Source organism: Gekko japonicus, unplaced genomic scaffold, assembly GCF_001447785.1.
Source record: "Gekko japonicus isolate JY-2015 unplaced genomic scaffold, Gekko_japonicus_V1.1 scaffold622, whole genome shotgun sequence".
Classification (NCBI taxonomy): Eukaryota; Metazoa; Chordata; class Lepidosauria; order Squamata; family Gekkonidae; genus Gekko; species Gekko japonicus.
In genome coordinates, this window is record NW_015175988.1 from 464,603 (window position 1) to 480,417 (window position 15,815).

Genomic DNA, 15,815 nt, shown 5'->3' on the forward strand with positions numbered 1-15,815 from the left:
CAGCTCTACAGATGGCAGCTTCAGGTGTACTGCCTTCGTCTTCCACATCTCAACCGTAACATCGTCTGCTAGGAACATTGTCCTAAGGGAATGTCTCACACAAAACCAGAACCTTGGACCATGTGGTCCACCGCCATCTATCCAGTAATTAATGTACTTTAAAGCTGTGCCACTGAGAGGCAGGGGGAGACAGGGAATCTCTTCCAAATGTTATTTTTAAAAAAACCTTCTAGAAACAGATCTGTTCATTTATACTAGCAAAGCAGAGATGTTTCAGAGTCCACCTAAAAGTATGGAAGACGTGCTCTGGAGAATTATGCAATTCAGCTGATAGTATTGCAATATTTACCCAAACCGATCTTCCCAAACAAACATATTGCAAGTTCTAACACTAACGTCACATAAAGTCATTGGCTTATCTCCTGTTATAGACAGACACAAATAGGCTAGTATTTTGGTGACAATCATTACTTGCTATGAATGGCATTTACAATGCTTTGCTACAACAACTGGTATCTAACAAACATTTGAGTGCCAACAGCGGGAAAACTTACTGCACAGAATGTGAAAGTATTATGGTCCCTAACCAGAGGGTGGGGAATAAGATGAATCTTGATAACAGAGAAAAGCTGATTCAATGCCCTGATATAAGTACAGTGAAGCTGTGACAGTCCAGGAAAATATTTACAGAAGTAGCTCACTTCAGTGAAGTAGCTGACAGAAGAAGTTGTACCAGGAATAGACTGGGAAGGGACAGGACTTTGTGCCTTTAACAACTGCATTGCAGGAGGAAATTCAGCAGGCAAAGCTACCCATAGCCTCCTTATTTCCTTAATGGGGAATACTTCACCAGCTGAATCCCTGCCTGTCACACAACTATTTGAGGCACAGGTGCCACAAACCCAAAAACTGACAACACTAATAAAGAAGAACTTGGCAGAAGTCAGGGAAAGAGACTTGTTTATTAATGATTTGGAGTTGGGAGTAAGCAGTGAAGTGGCTAAATTTGCAGATGACACGAAGTTGTTCAGGGTGGTGAGAACCAGGGAGGATTGTGAGACACTCCAAAGGGATCTGTCAAAGATGGGCAAGTGGGCATCAACGTGGCAAATGGGGTTCAATGTGGCCACGTGCAAAGTGATAAACACATTGGGGCCAAAAATCCTAACTATAAATAAACATTGATGGGGTTCCAACTGGCAGAGACTGACCAAGAGAGAGGTCTTGGAGTCATAGTAGATAACCAATGAAAATGTCAAGACAATGTGTGACTGCAATTAAAAAGGCCCATGCTATGCTGGGGATTATTAGGAAGGGAATTGAAAACAGATCAGCCAATATCACAATGCCCCTGAATAAATCCATGGTGCGACCTCATTTGGAGTACTGTGTACAGTTCTGGTCATCACACCTCAAAAAGGATATTATAGCGTTGGAAAAAGTGCAGAAAAGGGCAACTGGAATGATAAAAGGGTTGGAACACTTTCCATATGAAGAAAGGTTAAAGCGCTTGGGGCTCTTTAGCTTGGAGAAACAACGGCTGAGGGGGTGACATGATCAAGGTTTGTAATGGAGTGCATTAGGCCTGTGTTTGGAAGCTGTGCATGCAAGTGAGTACAGGTTTGCAGCCTTAAACCATGCTTGTCATTGATACTGAATAGTACAGGGCCAGCTTCCTTGGTTGAAATGAACCTCTCTTTTTTAGAAAGAGCGGATTTTAAAAGATGTGGGGAGTAAAAGGAATATGGTCACCTTCGAGAGAGTTTTTGTTTTGGTGGATGTTGTTTATAACTGCTTCTACCTGCAATGGCCTTGATTTTCATATGCCCTTTTCAATGCCTTCGTATATTCTGTTTTAGTAAGTGGTTGCTAATGGATTTTTTCCTGTCATTTCACAGACCCATTTTAGAAACCAACTGCTAGCAGAATTTATTTACCTGTTCATACAAACCTGCTTGTGTCAGGTTAGCAAAGCACGGCTGAGCCATTTTTGAGAGAAACTACTTTTTCTTGTTTTCAACCCCTTCATTGTGCTTCTGAATCAGAGTGATGTGCTGTTTAAAATGTCCATAGCACTTCCTACAATGTTGCTTTTCCACTTTTCTTTTTAACAGTCTAAGGTGAGTGCTTTAGCGCTAAACCGCTATAGCACTGAAGTGCTTTAGCGGCACCACTGAGATGCATTGACTCCATTGATTCAATGCATCTCAATGGTATCACTATAGCACTTCAGTACTTGGAGAAAAACCCTATGGAGAGCACTGTAGCGCTAAACCACTATAGCACTTCAGTGCTATAGTGGTTTAGCGCTACAGTGCTCTCCATAGGGTTTTTCTCCAAGTACTGAAGTGCTATAGTGATACCATTGAGATGCATTGAATCAATGGAGTCAATGCATCTCAGTGGTGCCGCTAAAGCACTTCAGTGCTATAGCGGTTTAGCGCTAAAGCACTCACCTTAGACTGTTAAAAAGAAAAGTGGAAAAGCAACATTGTAGGAAGTGCTATGGACATTTTTGCCAACAGCGGGAAAAGTTACTACACAGAATGTGAAAGTATTATGGTCCCTAACCAGAGGGTGGGGAATAAGATGAATCTTGCTAACAATACGTGGGAACCAAAAGCTCAGCAAAGAAAAGACTCACACAGGTGGATGCCTGTGGATTCAGGCTTGACATCTGCTATTTTAAATGTGTGGGTGGGTGGGTGTGCCTTGCCCCTTACCTTAAAAAAAGTTTTACCTCTAAAACAAAACTTTACATACATACATAACCTGTTTTATATATATATATAAATATATATATATATATAAAAACAGGTTTCCTAAAGGCAACATTAAATTATGATGGCTGGATGTGACAGCTAATTTTTCAGCCCGATGTCAAGCATCTCTTTTCACAATGCACGACTCGTACAGATGCACATAATGCGAGTGACAGACAGACAAATGCTTTTAAATTCCACAGGGAGCAGAGTCTGAAGTTCTTGGGGGTATTTTTCACCCCACAGTTACACTTGCAGTGGCACATCTGTTTTCTCTACGATGATGCACCAGTTCCCATGATCGTAGCTTGAACTCAGTACGTGAACCTCAGGCACACTTTCTTCCAGCAGAGAGCACAGCTCCCCTTCCCGAAAAACATGGTAATAGCGCATGAAGGCTTTTGTATCCAGTCCATGAGCCGTCTGATCTTCCACAGCTACAGCAGCATCTACAATAGAGTCACTGGAGCCGGTAGATGACGTTCTTCTAAAATGTCTGCCTGAAAGGGAACGACCGCTGCCTTGATAGATGTAGCCGTTGCTTCTGTTTTCTACAGGGTCACTCAGAAACAAGGTTTCTCCATTCTTATTTTGAGCTAATACAGGTGGCTCACCGTTGAAGTCCCTCAGCGACCTCGAGGCTCTCAGCCATTCCATTTTCTTGCAAGCCACGTGCTTCATAAACACTTCCTCGTAGTCGTCTAACCTTTGCCCTTTCAGCAAAGCTCCCTGACAACCTAAATCTAAACTGCAGTGCCTTGACGGCTGGATGGATACAGTGCTGTTCCTCCACCCAGCCATGTTCTTCAGAGGCTCCAGCTTCCCGTTTGGCTTCCGCAAGGCTGACTCGTCCAAAGATCTGGAGGAGAACCAGGCACGAAAGGATCGCCCCAGAACACTGTAAAACCGGTTTTCTTCCTCGTCGGACATTTTCACGCAGCAGGCTTCAGGTAAGCAGCTCTCAGTCCTGTGGGGATGCTTCTGGTCAAGGGCAAGAGGGCAAAGGTATTCAGAGTCCGTCAGGTGCGGTGCGTGCGGAGTCTGTGGTTTTACAGCACGCACGAGATCGTTCCTGAGCCCGGCCTTATTGGATTCGGAAAGGAGCTGAGAGCACAAGGCTCTGTCCCAGGGAACAAACACGTCTTGTTTCTCAAAGCGCCGCGTCTTTTGTTCCATGGCCCAGACGTATATCATCATCTGTCCTCCAGGGACCAGCAGCCTGGCCATCTCCTTTATTGCCTTGATTCGTCTTTGCTTAGTGGAGAAATGGTGAATCACTGGGAAAGAAGCAAAAGAGGAATTTGTGTTCAGCAATCAGCAGACTCTGAGCAATACAAAATCTTGACCAACGTTAAGTTACCATTAAAATTCTGTCCCAGGAACATCTCAGTTCTACAGTTGAGATACATTGTGCAGTTTTACACCATTTATTCTGGTTTTGCTGACAGAACAATGGCAGTGGAGTTATTTATTTTATTTATTTATTTATTTTGAGATTTATATCCCGCCCTTCCAAGCGGCTCAGGGTGGCTAACAAGCGGCTAATGCCGGATTAAATAGATAAAATACAATAAAACAATATTACATATCCACAATAAAATTCATAACAGTATTTAAGGTGCTCTATTATCCTGTATCTAAATCCCCAAGATGGACAGTAATCCCAAATCGACGGCCAGCTTTATTAAATAGTGAGGGCTCCAGCAGTGATGTTCTCCCCACTTCCGCCAGGCGACATATACCCCCACATAATAGGGGTAGATGATGAAACAGTACCACGGTAGTGGAATAGTGGTGGCGGCGGCTCCTACTCAAAAGCCTGGCGGAAGAGCTCTGTCTTGCAGGCCCTGCGGAACTGTATAAGGTCCCGCAGGGCCCGGATCTCCTCCGGGAGTTCATTCCACCAGGTAGGATCCGCCACCGAAAACGTTCTGGCCCTAGTTTGGGCAAACGTAACATCTTGGGGGCCTGGAACTTCCAGGAGGTGGAGACTCCCCAATTGTAGCTCCAGCATCTAACCACTGGAAAAACTGTTCAGACGTGCCTCCTCAAGGTTCAAGAACATCATCTTCACAGCTGTGCATCCCAGAAACTTGCCTTGGAAAAATGAAAGGGAAGCCAAGATCCCAGGAAACTGGACTCTCTACCCACCCACTGCATCCTGTATTTTTTCTATACTCATGCAGAAGAATACAACCCTGTTTATGTGAAGCTATCAAAAAAACCCACTGGCCCTTTAGTACAAGGTGGCGTTGGGGATAAATAATTTCAATACATTCTGTTCATTATGACATACAGTATTAAGCTAAATGCAGACATTCAGGAGTAAGTAACAGATCCACAGTCGCTCATCGTCCAATAAGGAGCTAGAAACAACATGTGCCTGGCTTTGCCTTTCCTGATGATGAGTTTGAGCTAGGGTTGCCAAGTCCATCTTCCACCCCCAGCAGGGAACTTTGGGGGCGTTCCTGGAGGGGGTGGGGCATCTCCACGTGATGATGTCACGTTGGGGACGTCTGCCGCCCCCCCCACCCGCCCGTGCACCGGATCTCCAGAAACTGCAGTTCCCTGCAGTTAAAGTAGCCGGCAGCCGGCGTTTCCCCTTTAAGAGCAGCTGCGTTTCCCTTTCAAGAACGAAGCTGGCTTTTCCCTGCAAGCTTGCGGAGTTCGCGCTTGGGATGAAACATGGTTGCACACACTTAAGGTGTTGGGGGTGGGGCTTCCCCACCGGCCATCTGGCCGGTGGCGGGTAGAACCCCCCCCAAAAAAAAACGGGGGACCCCTGGCAAACTGGGGGGGTTGGCAACCCTAGTTTGAGCCGGAGTCTCTGCCCTGGGCTCTCTGCAGACTTTGCCTCAGAACTGTTCAGTTTTAACTCAACTGCAAAAAAAACAAGTCCTCCTTTGCAAGCAGAAAATGCTGACAAATGCAGACAACTTGCTTGGCCACCGTTAGAAGGAGAAAGCCCAACTAAATAGACAACTAGTCCAATCCAGCGCAGGGCTCTTCTTATGAGAAATGCGGATGACTCATCCCTGTAACAGATGGGGGGAGACTGGGAGCATGGCCAGTCCCTAGCTGAAAGCCCCACCCCAGCCAGTTTCCCACCTAGCTTCTCATTTTAGCCTACACATTCCAGTAGATAAATTTATAGACTCATTCAAGTAGGCTGCAATCTTTAACCAATCAATTAGGGTGGTTAAACAGTTCCCTGAAGCTCGAATTGCTCATGCGTAATAACAAATTTAAAATATTTTTGGTATTGTAATAGATAAACTAATGTCAAATTTTTTATATATATATCTATATCTACATATACTGGGTTGGATCCTATGACTCCTTTCTGCTGAGCTGGATCCTATAATTTTCTTCTGCTAAGACCTCCTCTGATGGAGAAAAGGACGGCTTCGTAGAGGACAGTAATAGCATTCCAACTCAGGGGAAAGGAGTCACAGGATCCAACCCCATATGTCATTTTTAAAAGCTGCACTGTTTCTTTTCTTGTCTAGCCAGAAAGGGGAATGGACAACATGCTCTGTTTGCCCCATTACAAGAACCAGTTTGGTGTAGTGGTTGGGCGAGCAGACTCTAATCTGGGAGAACAGGGTTTGATTCCCCACTCCTCCACATGCAGCTGCTGGTGTGACCTTAGGTCAGTCATAAGTTCTTTCAGAGCTGTTCTCTCAAGGGCAGTTCTCGAGAGAGTTCTCTCAGCCCCATAGGGTGTCTGTTGTGGGGAGGGGGAGGGAAAGGGCTTGTAAGCCGCTCTGAGACTCCTTTGGGTAGTAAAAGGCAGGGTATAAATCCCTCCTCCTTCTTCTTCGTACCCAAGAGCTAATTCCTGCTCCTCCCACCCCCAGCCTAAGCCTCAGGCGCTCTCTTTTATGCTAAACTGAAGAAGAAAATTTATTTCATATCCCTCTGCTTGCTAAAGACTGCTGCAAGCTTCTTTTTTTAAAAACCTTTGCACAGCTGCTGACAAGAATGGTTATCATCTCTGCTCTTTCAGGACAAAACCAGCAGGCATTGATGTAGAGCTGAGCACTGTACACTGAAAGAAGTTGTCAGTACATATTGATTGCGTTTTTCATAGTTATCAGAAAACACAGTGGACAGGTGATTTTTGTCAGACGCGCAGACTGCTTTAACTTCCTTACCTCCGACAGAGATGATGGCGTTTAAGCACTGGCCCCGAAAAGGAAGATTAAGGTTGTCACAGATCATCACTTCACAACCATTATTTCTTGCAATCTCCACCAAAGGGCCGCAGTAATCGCAGCCCAGATTATACACCTGGCTGTTGACGCCAAGATACTTCCCAGTCCCACATCCTTGGGGGAAGAAAAACAAAAAACTGTTATGCAAAGAGTTTTCATCCCGTATACAGGGGGAAAATACACCCAAGTACACAATTCCACCATGGCTCAATCATTTGTGCAGTTCTTCACAAGAGGAGAAATATTGCCCCTTAACAACCGACAGAAATAAAGATCAACCTTAAATAGTGGCCAGAAGTCAAAGCTAATCCTTCATTTGAATCGTCAATCCACTCCATGCATATTTCCAAAGAATATCCAGTGTCAGATAATACAGGCCACTGGACAGGGCCAGTCATAGATCCGGGGGACTCTTGGCAAGATACTCCCTAGCAGGGCCTTCCAGAAGCAGCAATGACCCAGACAGAGAGAGGAGGCAAGGGGATAAGAACATAAGAGAGAACATAAGAGACGCCAATGTTGGATCAGGCCAAAGGCCCATCCAGTCCAACACTCTGTATCACACAGTGGCCAGAAATACCATCTTCTTTTGCCACTGCAAATGAGCAGCCATGACTGCTTCCGAGCATGCCCTCTCCCTCTGGTTGGCTGCTGCCCCTACTCCTACTAGCAGTCAGCACTGCTCACTTGAGCAGGTGAGTGAACAGGCAAGCAGCCACTTCTGCAGGCCTCTGTCTGGCAGAGGAGAATGAGAGGAAACGGAAGAGCCAGCAACTCCCCCTGTGGTGGTGGAATGCATGTAGGGGGGGGCGGGACATTGCAACCACTCCCAGCAACCAGAGAGACAGAGTGAGAGAGCAGGCTGTATTCATTGCTGTTGATCTACTAACCCATTACATCGATTTTTTAAAAGGGTTCCAGAGGGGAACAAGGTAATTACAGGCCAGTCAGTCTAACATCCATCCCAGGCAAATTAGTAGGAACTGTAATCAAGGGTAGAATTGTTAGACACATAGAGGAACAAAGCCCGCTGAGGGAAAACCAGCATGGCTTCTACAAAGGGAAGTCCTGCCTCACCAAACTTTTGGGGTGCTTTGAGAAAGTGAACAAGCATGTAAATAACAGTGACGCAGTAGACTTGGACTTTCAAAAGGCTTTTCACAAGGCAAAGACTCCTGAGCAAACTTAGCAGTCATGGGATAAGAGGACAGGTTCTCTATGGATTAAAAATTGGTTAAATGACAGGAAGCAAAGAGTAGAAATAAATGGACAGTTCTCATAATGGAGGGAAGCAAGCAGTGGGGTCCCACAAGGATCAGTATTGGGGCCAGTGCTATTTAATTTATTCATAAATGATCTGGAACTAGGGGTGAGTAGTGTAGTGGCCAAGTTTGCAGATGACACAAAATGATTCAGGATGATGAAAACTAAGGCTGACTGAAGAGCTCTTGTAGGATCTCCACAAACTGGGTGAGTGGGCAACAGTGTGGCAGATGAAGTTCAATGTTGTTAAGTTTAAAGTGGAACAAAAAAATCCCAACTTCAGGTATTGGTTTATGGGGTCTGTACTTGCTGAGATTGAGAGGGGAAAAGATCTTGGGGTCGTAGTAGATAGCTCAATGAAAGTATCAACCCAGTGTGCTGCAGCAGTGGAAAAAGTCAAAGGCTATACTCGGGGCTATTTTGGGGCAGGAACGCACAGGAACGGAGTTCCGGCTGGCTCCTGAGTTGGCCACGCCCAGCAGGAACTCATTAGCATAATAGGCCACACCCAACAGCAGGAACTCATTAGAAACACTATGGTTTTCCCTTGTATGGTCGTGGCCCCGCCCCCAGCGTGCCTGCCATCATAACGTCACTTCCTGGTGACATGCACGCGGCGCGCGCTTACACTCCGGGAGCCACCTGGGAGTCCCCCGCGGAAGAAGTAAGTGACACTTGGCAACCCTATTTTGTAGTGTAGGTTTGTTTTGCAGGATAGGCTTGTTATCATTGCAGATTAAGTTGCCCTTAGAACAATTAAAAGAAGCATGGTTTAGTTTACACTGTAGCTCAATGAAAATGCCAACCCAGTGGGCTACAGCACTGAAAAAAGGCAAAATCTATGCTGGGAATTATTAGATAGAGATTGAAAATAAAACACCCAACATTATAAACAGATCTATGGCACAGCCTCATTTGGAATACTGTGTGCAGTTTTGGTCACCACTTCTCAGAAAGGACATTGCAGAGCTGGAGAAGTACAGAAGAAGGCAACCAGGATGATTAAGAGGTTGGATCCCCTTTCCCATGAGAAAAGGCTGAAGAGTCTGGGACTTTTCAGTTTAGAAAAGAGACAAACAAAGGGGGGGGGGACGTGACAGAGCTTTATACAATTATGCACAGGGTGGAGAGAGTTGACATAGAGAACTTTTTCTCCCTCTCCCAAAACTGTAGAACTTGAAAGTATCCAATGAAGCTGATGGGCAGTAAATTCAGGACATAAGGAAATAGTTCTTTTCAGAACAAGTAATTAAAACATGGGATCCACTGCCAGAGGATGTAGTGATGGCCACAGGCATAGATGGCTTTAAAAGATTCATGGATAGGTCTACCAGTGGCTACTAGCCGTGATGACTAAAGGGATCCTCCACATTCAGAGGCACTGATCCTCTGAATCCCAGAGCCAGGAGGCAACATCAGGAGAAGGCCTCAGCCTCTATGCCCCATTGCTGACCGTCCAGAGGAGCTTGTTGTTGGCCACTGTGTGAGACAGGATGCTGGACTACATGGACCACTGATCTGATCCAGCAGGACTCTTCTTATATTCTAATGGATACTTCCAAAGCCTGGGGCCTTGGCACTGGTCCAACAATGCCCATCCTTGATTCTGGCTACACGCCTAGGCTCAGCTCTTTGCCTACAGCAGCTCTGTGTGTTTATCATTCTAATGCCAGCCTGTGCATATAGCACTCCCCCAATCAATCACATTTTCAGAGCTTCTCAGATAGGAAAATCAAAATGCATTTTAATGTGGGGCCCTAATGGGCCCCACATGGGCAACAACTAAGATACATGAATCAGAAGACGGATCTAGTCAGTCCTGTGGGGCCTGGATAAGTACTATGGCGCAGGTACACCTCTGTGAGCACAGCTGTACATGTCAGGAAAGCTGTTTCGGCATACAGGTATCCCTTGCTGGATGGGAGCATGGCTTTGTATTTATTAAAGGTGCGCACCTGTTAAGTGTGAAGAGCGATTACATTTTCTGACTCACTCCCTGCGGGAACGGTTTGAAAGTATTGCCAAGAAGTGAGCTATTTCAATGAAAAAATCACTGGCAGACATTTCTTTTTTCCCAGTGAGGTTTTGGAAAGTGTACCACAGTCAGAGGCAAGGGACAGAGAATAACATTTACAGTGGGGAGAGGCCAGGGAGCTGCCAGGCGAAAGACATCATTGCATTAGTAGCAATTCTGTTGAAAAGCCTGGAATTTCTTTCAGGAACAGTACTGTGTATTGTTGGTCTGCTAAAGGGAGTATTATCTGCAAGGCCATGCCACAAGAGCTATAAGAGGGCAAGAGAGCACATGAAAATAGCAAGAGAGCAACATTTCCAAAGCAGCAGCCCGCACATTTCTTTAAAAAACACTCTAGGAATCAAACACCACAGTGCAGCATAGAGTTACGTGTACATAGCACAGCATTTAGAGCATTTAGGCATTCAAAGCTACCCACAGTATGTTACTCACAGCACAAAGACAAGCCTTGTGGCAAGTTGCAGATGAAGAAATCTGTTGTGGCGTAGGCTTTTGTTGAGCCAAAAGCCCAATTTCATTGATGGAGCAGACTGTGCTCCTCGACAGCTTGCATGTGTTCCTCCTCAAGGTTCAAAGACCAGGTGCCAGATGTCAGGGACAAAATGGGGAGCAATGTTGCTTTCATGCCTTAATTTGCTAGCTTGCCCAAGAGCATCTGGAAGGGCTCTGTTGAAAACAATGCTGAACTAGGTGAATCGTTGGTCTGATCCAGCATGGCTCTTATTACACTAAAAAAACCCAAAAAAACACTCCATGTGCTGAAAATCAGATACGGGTAAGACATCACCCTACAACTGCTCCAGCTGCAGGTATTCTGATGTACATGCCAAACTCCTAACCCACTCACAAGAACAGAAAAGAGCAACTCACTTATGCAAAGGCAGGGCTATTTTGGGGCAGGAACGCACAGGAACGGAGTTCCGGCTGGCTCCCAAGTTGGCCACACCCAGCAGGAACTCATTAGCATAATAGGCCACACCCAACAGCAGGAACTCATTAGGACTGGCTACATTAGGGGTGTGTGGCCTAACATGCAAAGGAGTTCCTGCTATAAAAAAAGGCCCTGGGTTTTGACAACAAACAAGGTAAACAGAATAACAAGCAAAAGGTGGGTGTGCCTGGATAACCACACTTCTGGTAACATGTGGGTGTGGCCTAATGTGCTAATGAGCTGTGCTGTCATGGGTGTGGCCCAATATGCTAATGAGTCCCTGCTGCTGGGTGTGGCCTATTACGCTAATGAGTTCCTGCTGGGCTTTTTCTACAAAAAGAGCCTTGTGCAAAGGAATGCATAACGTGAATGAGAAGCTCAGACCCTCTGGCCTCTGTCTGCACAACAAAGCACATTTGGGGATCTGGGCTGGAGTTGGCGGATTGGATCCTACCAGCTTTTTTGTAGGCGGAAGAGGGAGGAGGGGCCACTTCCACCCCATGAGAAGGTTGTGCCAGGCCTGTGGTATCCATGTGGACACACACCATATGGGAAGGGGGTTGCACTGTGCAGAAGAATCCAGCAAGACTGAGCAGAAAAGCTGGTAGGATCTAATCCTATGTATTTTAGGACAATAAATTAACAATCAACTGCATAACCTGGGCCATGCATTACAGTGTATAGGAACATCAAAATTTTCAGCACAACCTTGTCATTGCATGGAATGTGACACAGAAGCCTTTTCTTCTGTTATTAGTATCTCATGTGAATTTATACTCTGCAACAGTCACACCTTACCTATGTCAGCGATGAGGCTTCCTGGCTGTTGTTCGAGTAGAAACTGTCGAACACGAGGCCATGCTTTGCTCTGCAGATCACTGAAGTAGGCGGCTGTGCTTTCATAGACACTGTGTACATGTTTCTTTTCTAGCTGAGAAGCCTCTTGCTCCATCCTGCAAGAAGCAGGCCAAACATGCGTTCAGACAGCAACACCGCGTTATTGAGATGAATCCCAGAAGCACAACACACAAAGCCTCACGCATAATACCGTTCAATCCCAGCCCAACCCCAAGCCACTACCGTTGAGACCCAATGTGGAAGACAACGGCTCTCTTAAAAACCTACAGGGGGAGCAGCCCCCCCCCAACATTTCTCTATAGAAAGAAACACATTCTTCATTTCATGCTGAAATTTGTTAGTTGAGGCACAAATCCCCTGCTTGTTTTGGTTTTATGCTAAACACGTTATCCCACTTTCCCTGTTTTTGTATTCACTCAGTGACTCTAATAAGTGGTTCTCCCCTTTCAATGCAGGGTCTAACTGCATGTTACATTCCCCCCCCCAGCTCTTCTTCCCCCACCCACCCCGCCCTCTCAGAAAAGCCCCCAAAGTCACAGAACGGCCGCTACTGTTATTCGGGCAGTCAGAAGAGGCGAAAGCTTGTTTATGGATCGCCTCCTAGGAAACAAGCAGCGCATAAAGGAATGCAGGAGAGCCAACGCAATTAGAGATTACACAGCCACACTTGAAACCATAAATCACATTTCTTAAATGTTCATAGATTCTTCCCAGGCTATGAATGCCTGGAAACATTAAAAAACCAAACTCAAATATCTTCTACTTCCACAGTTGCTGTTACAGCCCATTAAAGTGGCAAAAATAATAGGAATAATCATTCTCTAAGGCTCGGTCTTCAGACAGGGATCTTTTAAATGCAGACGTAATCCAGTTGGCTTGAGTACCATAACAGCCACAGAATGATTAACATGGTATTTGGAAGAGTCTATTATCTGGTAGATAGCCTTGCATTACTGTAGGTGGGTAGGTGGGCGGATTTGACTGCTTCAAACATCGCTCAGTATGTACTCATATGTCATGTGCGTGAGAAGAGTATGTGCATGCTCTCTGCACACAGAAATGCAATGCAACGTCTTGCCTCCAAGCCCACCACCCTGTTGTTGTTGTTCTTCAGTCGCACAGTCGAGTCCGACTCTTCGCGACCCCATGGACCAGATCACGCCACCCTACAGGACTCCAATGGTGGGAGGCCATTCACTTTCACAAGTAGACAGCAGGTTTCTTGCTCACTACAAGAACAAGTAAGAGTGTTCTCGCATGAGCTGTCCTGAACTAGAGTTGCTAACTTTAATCTGATGCTTCCTTACTTTTCTCCCATAAGAATTAATGCTAGCTGTTCTCTTATATGGGAGAAAATAAAAATGAATAGTGCGCCTGGAGTGAAGGGCACAATGCCCCTTTTTATCTGAACCCCACATTACAGACCTGTGAAACAATGGACTCGCAAGCGTGATTCCCTCTTGGTTCTGAGAGGTCAGAAAACCCTACAGCTATCCCAAGTCTCCACTTAGCAACACCACCCCTTTCCCTTACTCCCAAGGGTACCTAACTGCTCTCTGGGCATTAGTTGATGCTACAAAAAAATCAAAGATTATGTCCTGTTAGATGGATTTGCACATAAGAACATAAGAACATAAGAGACGCCAAGAAGAAGAAGAAGAAGATATTAGATTTATACCCCACCCTTCACTACCCAAAGGTGTCTCAAAGCGGCTTACAAACTCCTTTCCCTTCCCCTCCCCACAACAGACACCCTGTGAGGTGGGTGGGGCTGAGAGAACTCTGACACAAACTGCTCTTTTTCAAGGACAGCTGTGTCAGAGCTTGTGACTGACCCAAGGTCACATCAGCAGGTGCAAGTGGAGGAGTGGGGAATCAAACCCGGTTCTCCCAGATTAGAGTCCGCGCACTTAACCACTACACCAAACTGGCTCTCAATGGCCAATGTTGGATCAGGCCAAAGGCCCATCCAGTCCAACACTCTGTGTCACACAGTGGCCAGAAATACCAGTGCCATCAGGAGGTCCAGCAGTGGGGCCAGGACATTAGAAGCCCTCCCACTGTTGACCCCCCCCCAAGCACCAAGAAGACAGAGCATCACTTGCCCCAGAGCCCCTATCTATACCTTGTGGCTAATATCCACTGACGGACCTCTGCTCCATATGCTTATCTAATTCCCTTTTGAAGCCGTCTATGCTTGTAGTCGCCACCAGTTCCTGTGGCAGTGAATTCCATGTGTTAATCACACTCTGTATCTAAGCTACCATTTAGGGGCTCCACTCCATTTCATTGCCATTATCTCCCACTTTGGGCCTACAATCTAGCACAGGGACAGACAATACCTCCTCTACAACTCAAAGCTGCTGCACTCAAGGAATGGTGAGCTCACCCGCTGCCCCTTCCCTTTACCACTCTTTAGATAGTGGGACCAAATAGGCAAGGTATGTTTACAGAGATTAGGCTTCAAGATTTCAAAACATAAGAAAGTTTAGGAAACAAAAATAAAAAGAGCACACATGATCGAAGCATCAGGCTAAGCCAGGATACAAAGAAAAGGTAAAAACAAGCAGTGCTCTTAGCCTAAACTCTATCCTTATTCTAACGATGTTATTCCTAGGATAGGCTAGTAAAAACTGAAGTTGCAGCATTTAAAAGTCCGTCATTACCTTTGTTCTCAAAGTTGGAACTCCTCCCACTGTCTCTGGCCATGTGGCTAAGATGGGTTAAAGAAAGCTAGAAACGTAGTCCTTTGTGGCTTTTGCCTCCCTGGCCCCAAGATACAAGCTAAGAGACAGCTTCTTTCTCATGTCCTGAGAATTTATAATCTCTCCTTGAGAGAGAGTCCATTCACCTCTGGGGTCTTTTTGGTCTTCCTGCCTCAAAGATGAAGAAATTCGTTTCTAGACTCTGTTCCTTTAGGTGTGAAATTCTAGCAAGGTGAAAGTAAATCCTTTGTTCTTACTAGCCAGAGCCATCTCCATCTGTACAACACTAAAGTACTCTGTGCTTGGAGCTTGATGGTGACTCATTCCCTGTCCCCTCTCCTTTCTATCAGCAATACAAGTTTGCAGCGGGTTCCAAATCTCTGACAATGCATAGTCCCAATCAGAGGTCATTTCGGGGGGGAACATGGGGGAATGCAGTTTCCCCGGGTGAGGTACAGGGGGGCAGGGCACATGACGAAGCCCCGCCCCCTGCTTCCGGCCGCCCCGCTTCCAGCCCTCATTCAGCCAGGAGGAGGCAGGAGAAGAGGGAGGGTAAGTTGCTTCCTCCCCGCCTCTCCCCACCCCTGCCTGCCTGGGGCCAGGGAGGGCCTTGGCGGGGCTTCCTCGCACTCCTGCTGGCCTTGCAGGTCCACCGCTGGGCCCCTGATGTCAGGGGGTGTGGCATATGCTAATGAGTTATGCTAATGAGTTCCCCTAGCTCTTTTTCTACGAAATGACCCCTGGTCCCAATTATTGAATTACTTGGGTAAATTCTAGGCTGAAGGACATTTCTCTACAAGTCTGTTAATTTTATTCCATTGAACTCAAGGGAAGCCACTGCGAAATGACTTGACTACCATGTATGTACATGTTCCAGCTCCTCAATTTAGCTTTCATATCTTTGGGGTGTAACAGTGAAGTCCAATGACTCCCACCCCCTCCCTGCTGGAACAGGCTTGCAGACATATTTTATTTTAAATTTCTCTAATATCCAGAGGACGATTGCAATACAGCTTAAACTTATTTTACTTTCATAACAGTCCT

The 15,815-nt window shown here is 46.0% G+C and overlaps 1 protein-coding gene across 1 annotated transcript; it reads right to left on the reverse strand.

Moving 5' to 3' along the window:
* Positions 1-3,008: 3,008 nt before the first annotated feature.
* On the reverse strand, positions 3,009-12,160 carry KIAA1456 (KIAA1456 ortholog). The gene is made up of 3 exons (XM_015426320.1): positions 12,007-12,160; positions 6,920-7,093; positions 3,009-4,039 (listed from the first exon to the last, which is right to left on the reverse strand). The coding sequence occupies exons 1-3, from the start codon at positions 12,158-12,160 to the stop codon at positions 3,009-3,011; spliced, it is 1,359 nt and encodes a 452-aa protein (XP_015281806.1).
* Between the last annotated feature and the right edge of the window lie 3,655 nt (positions 12,161-15,815).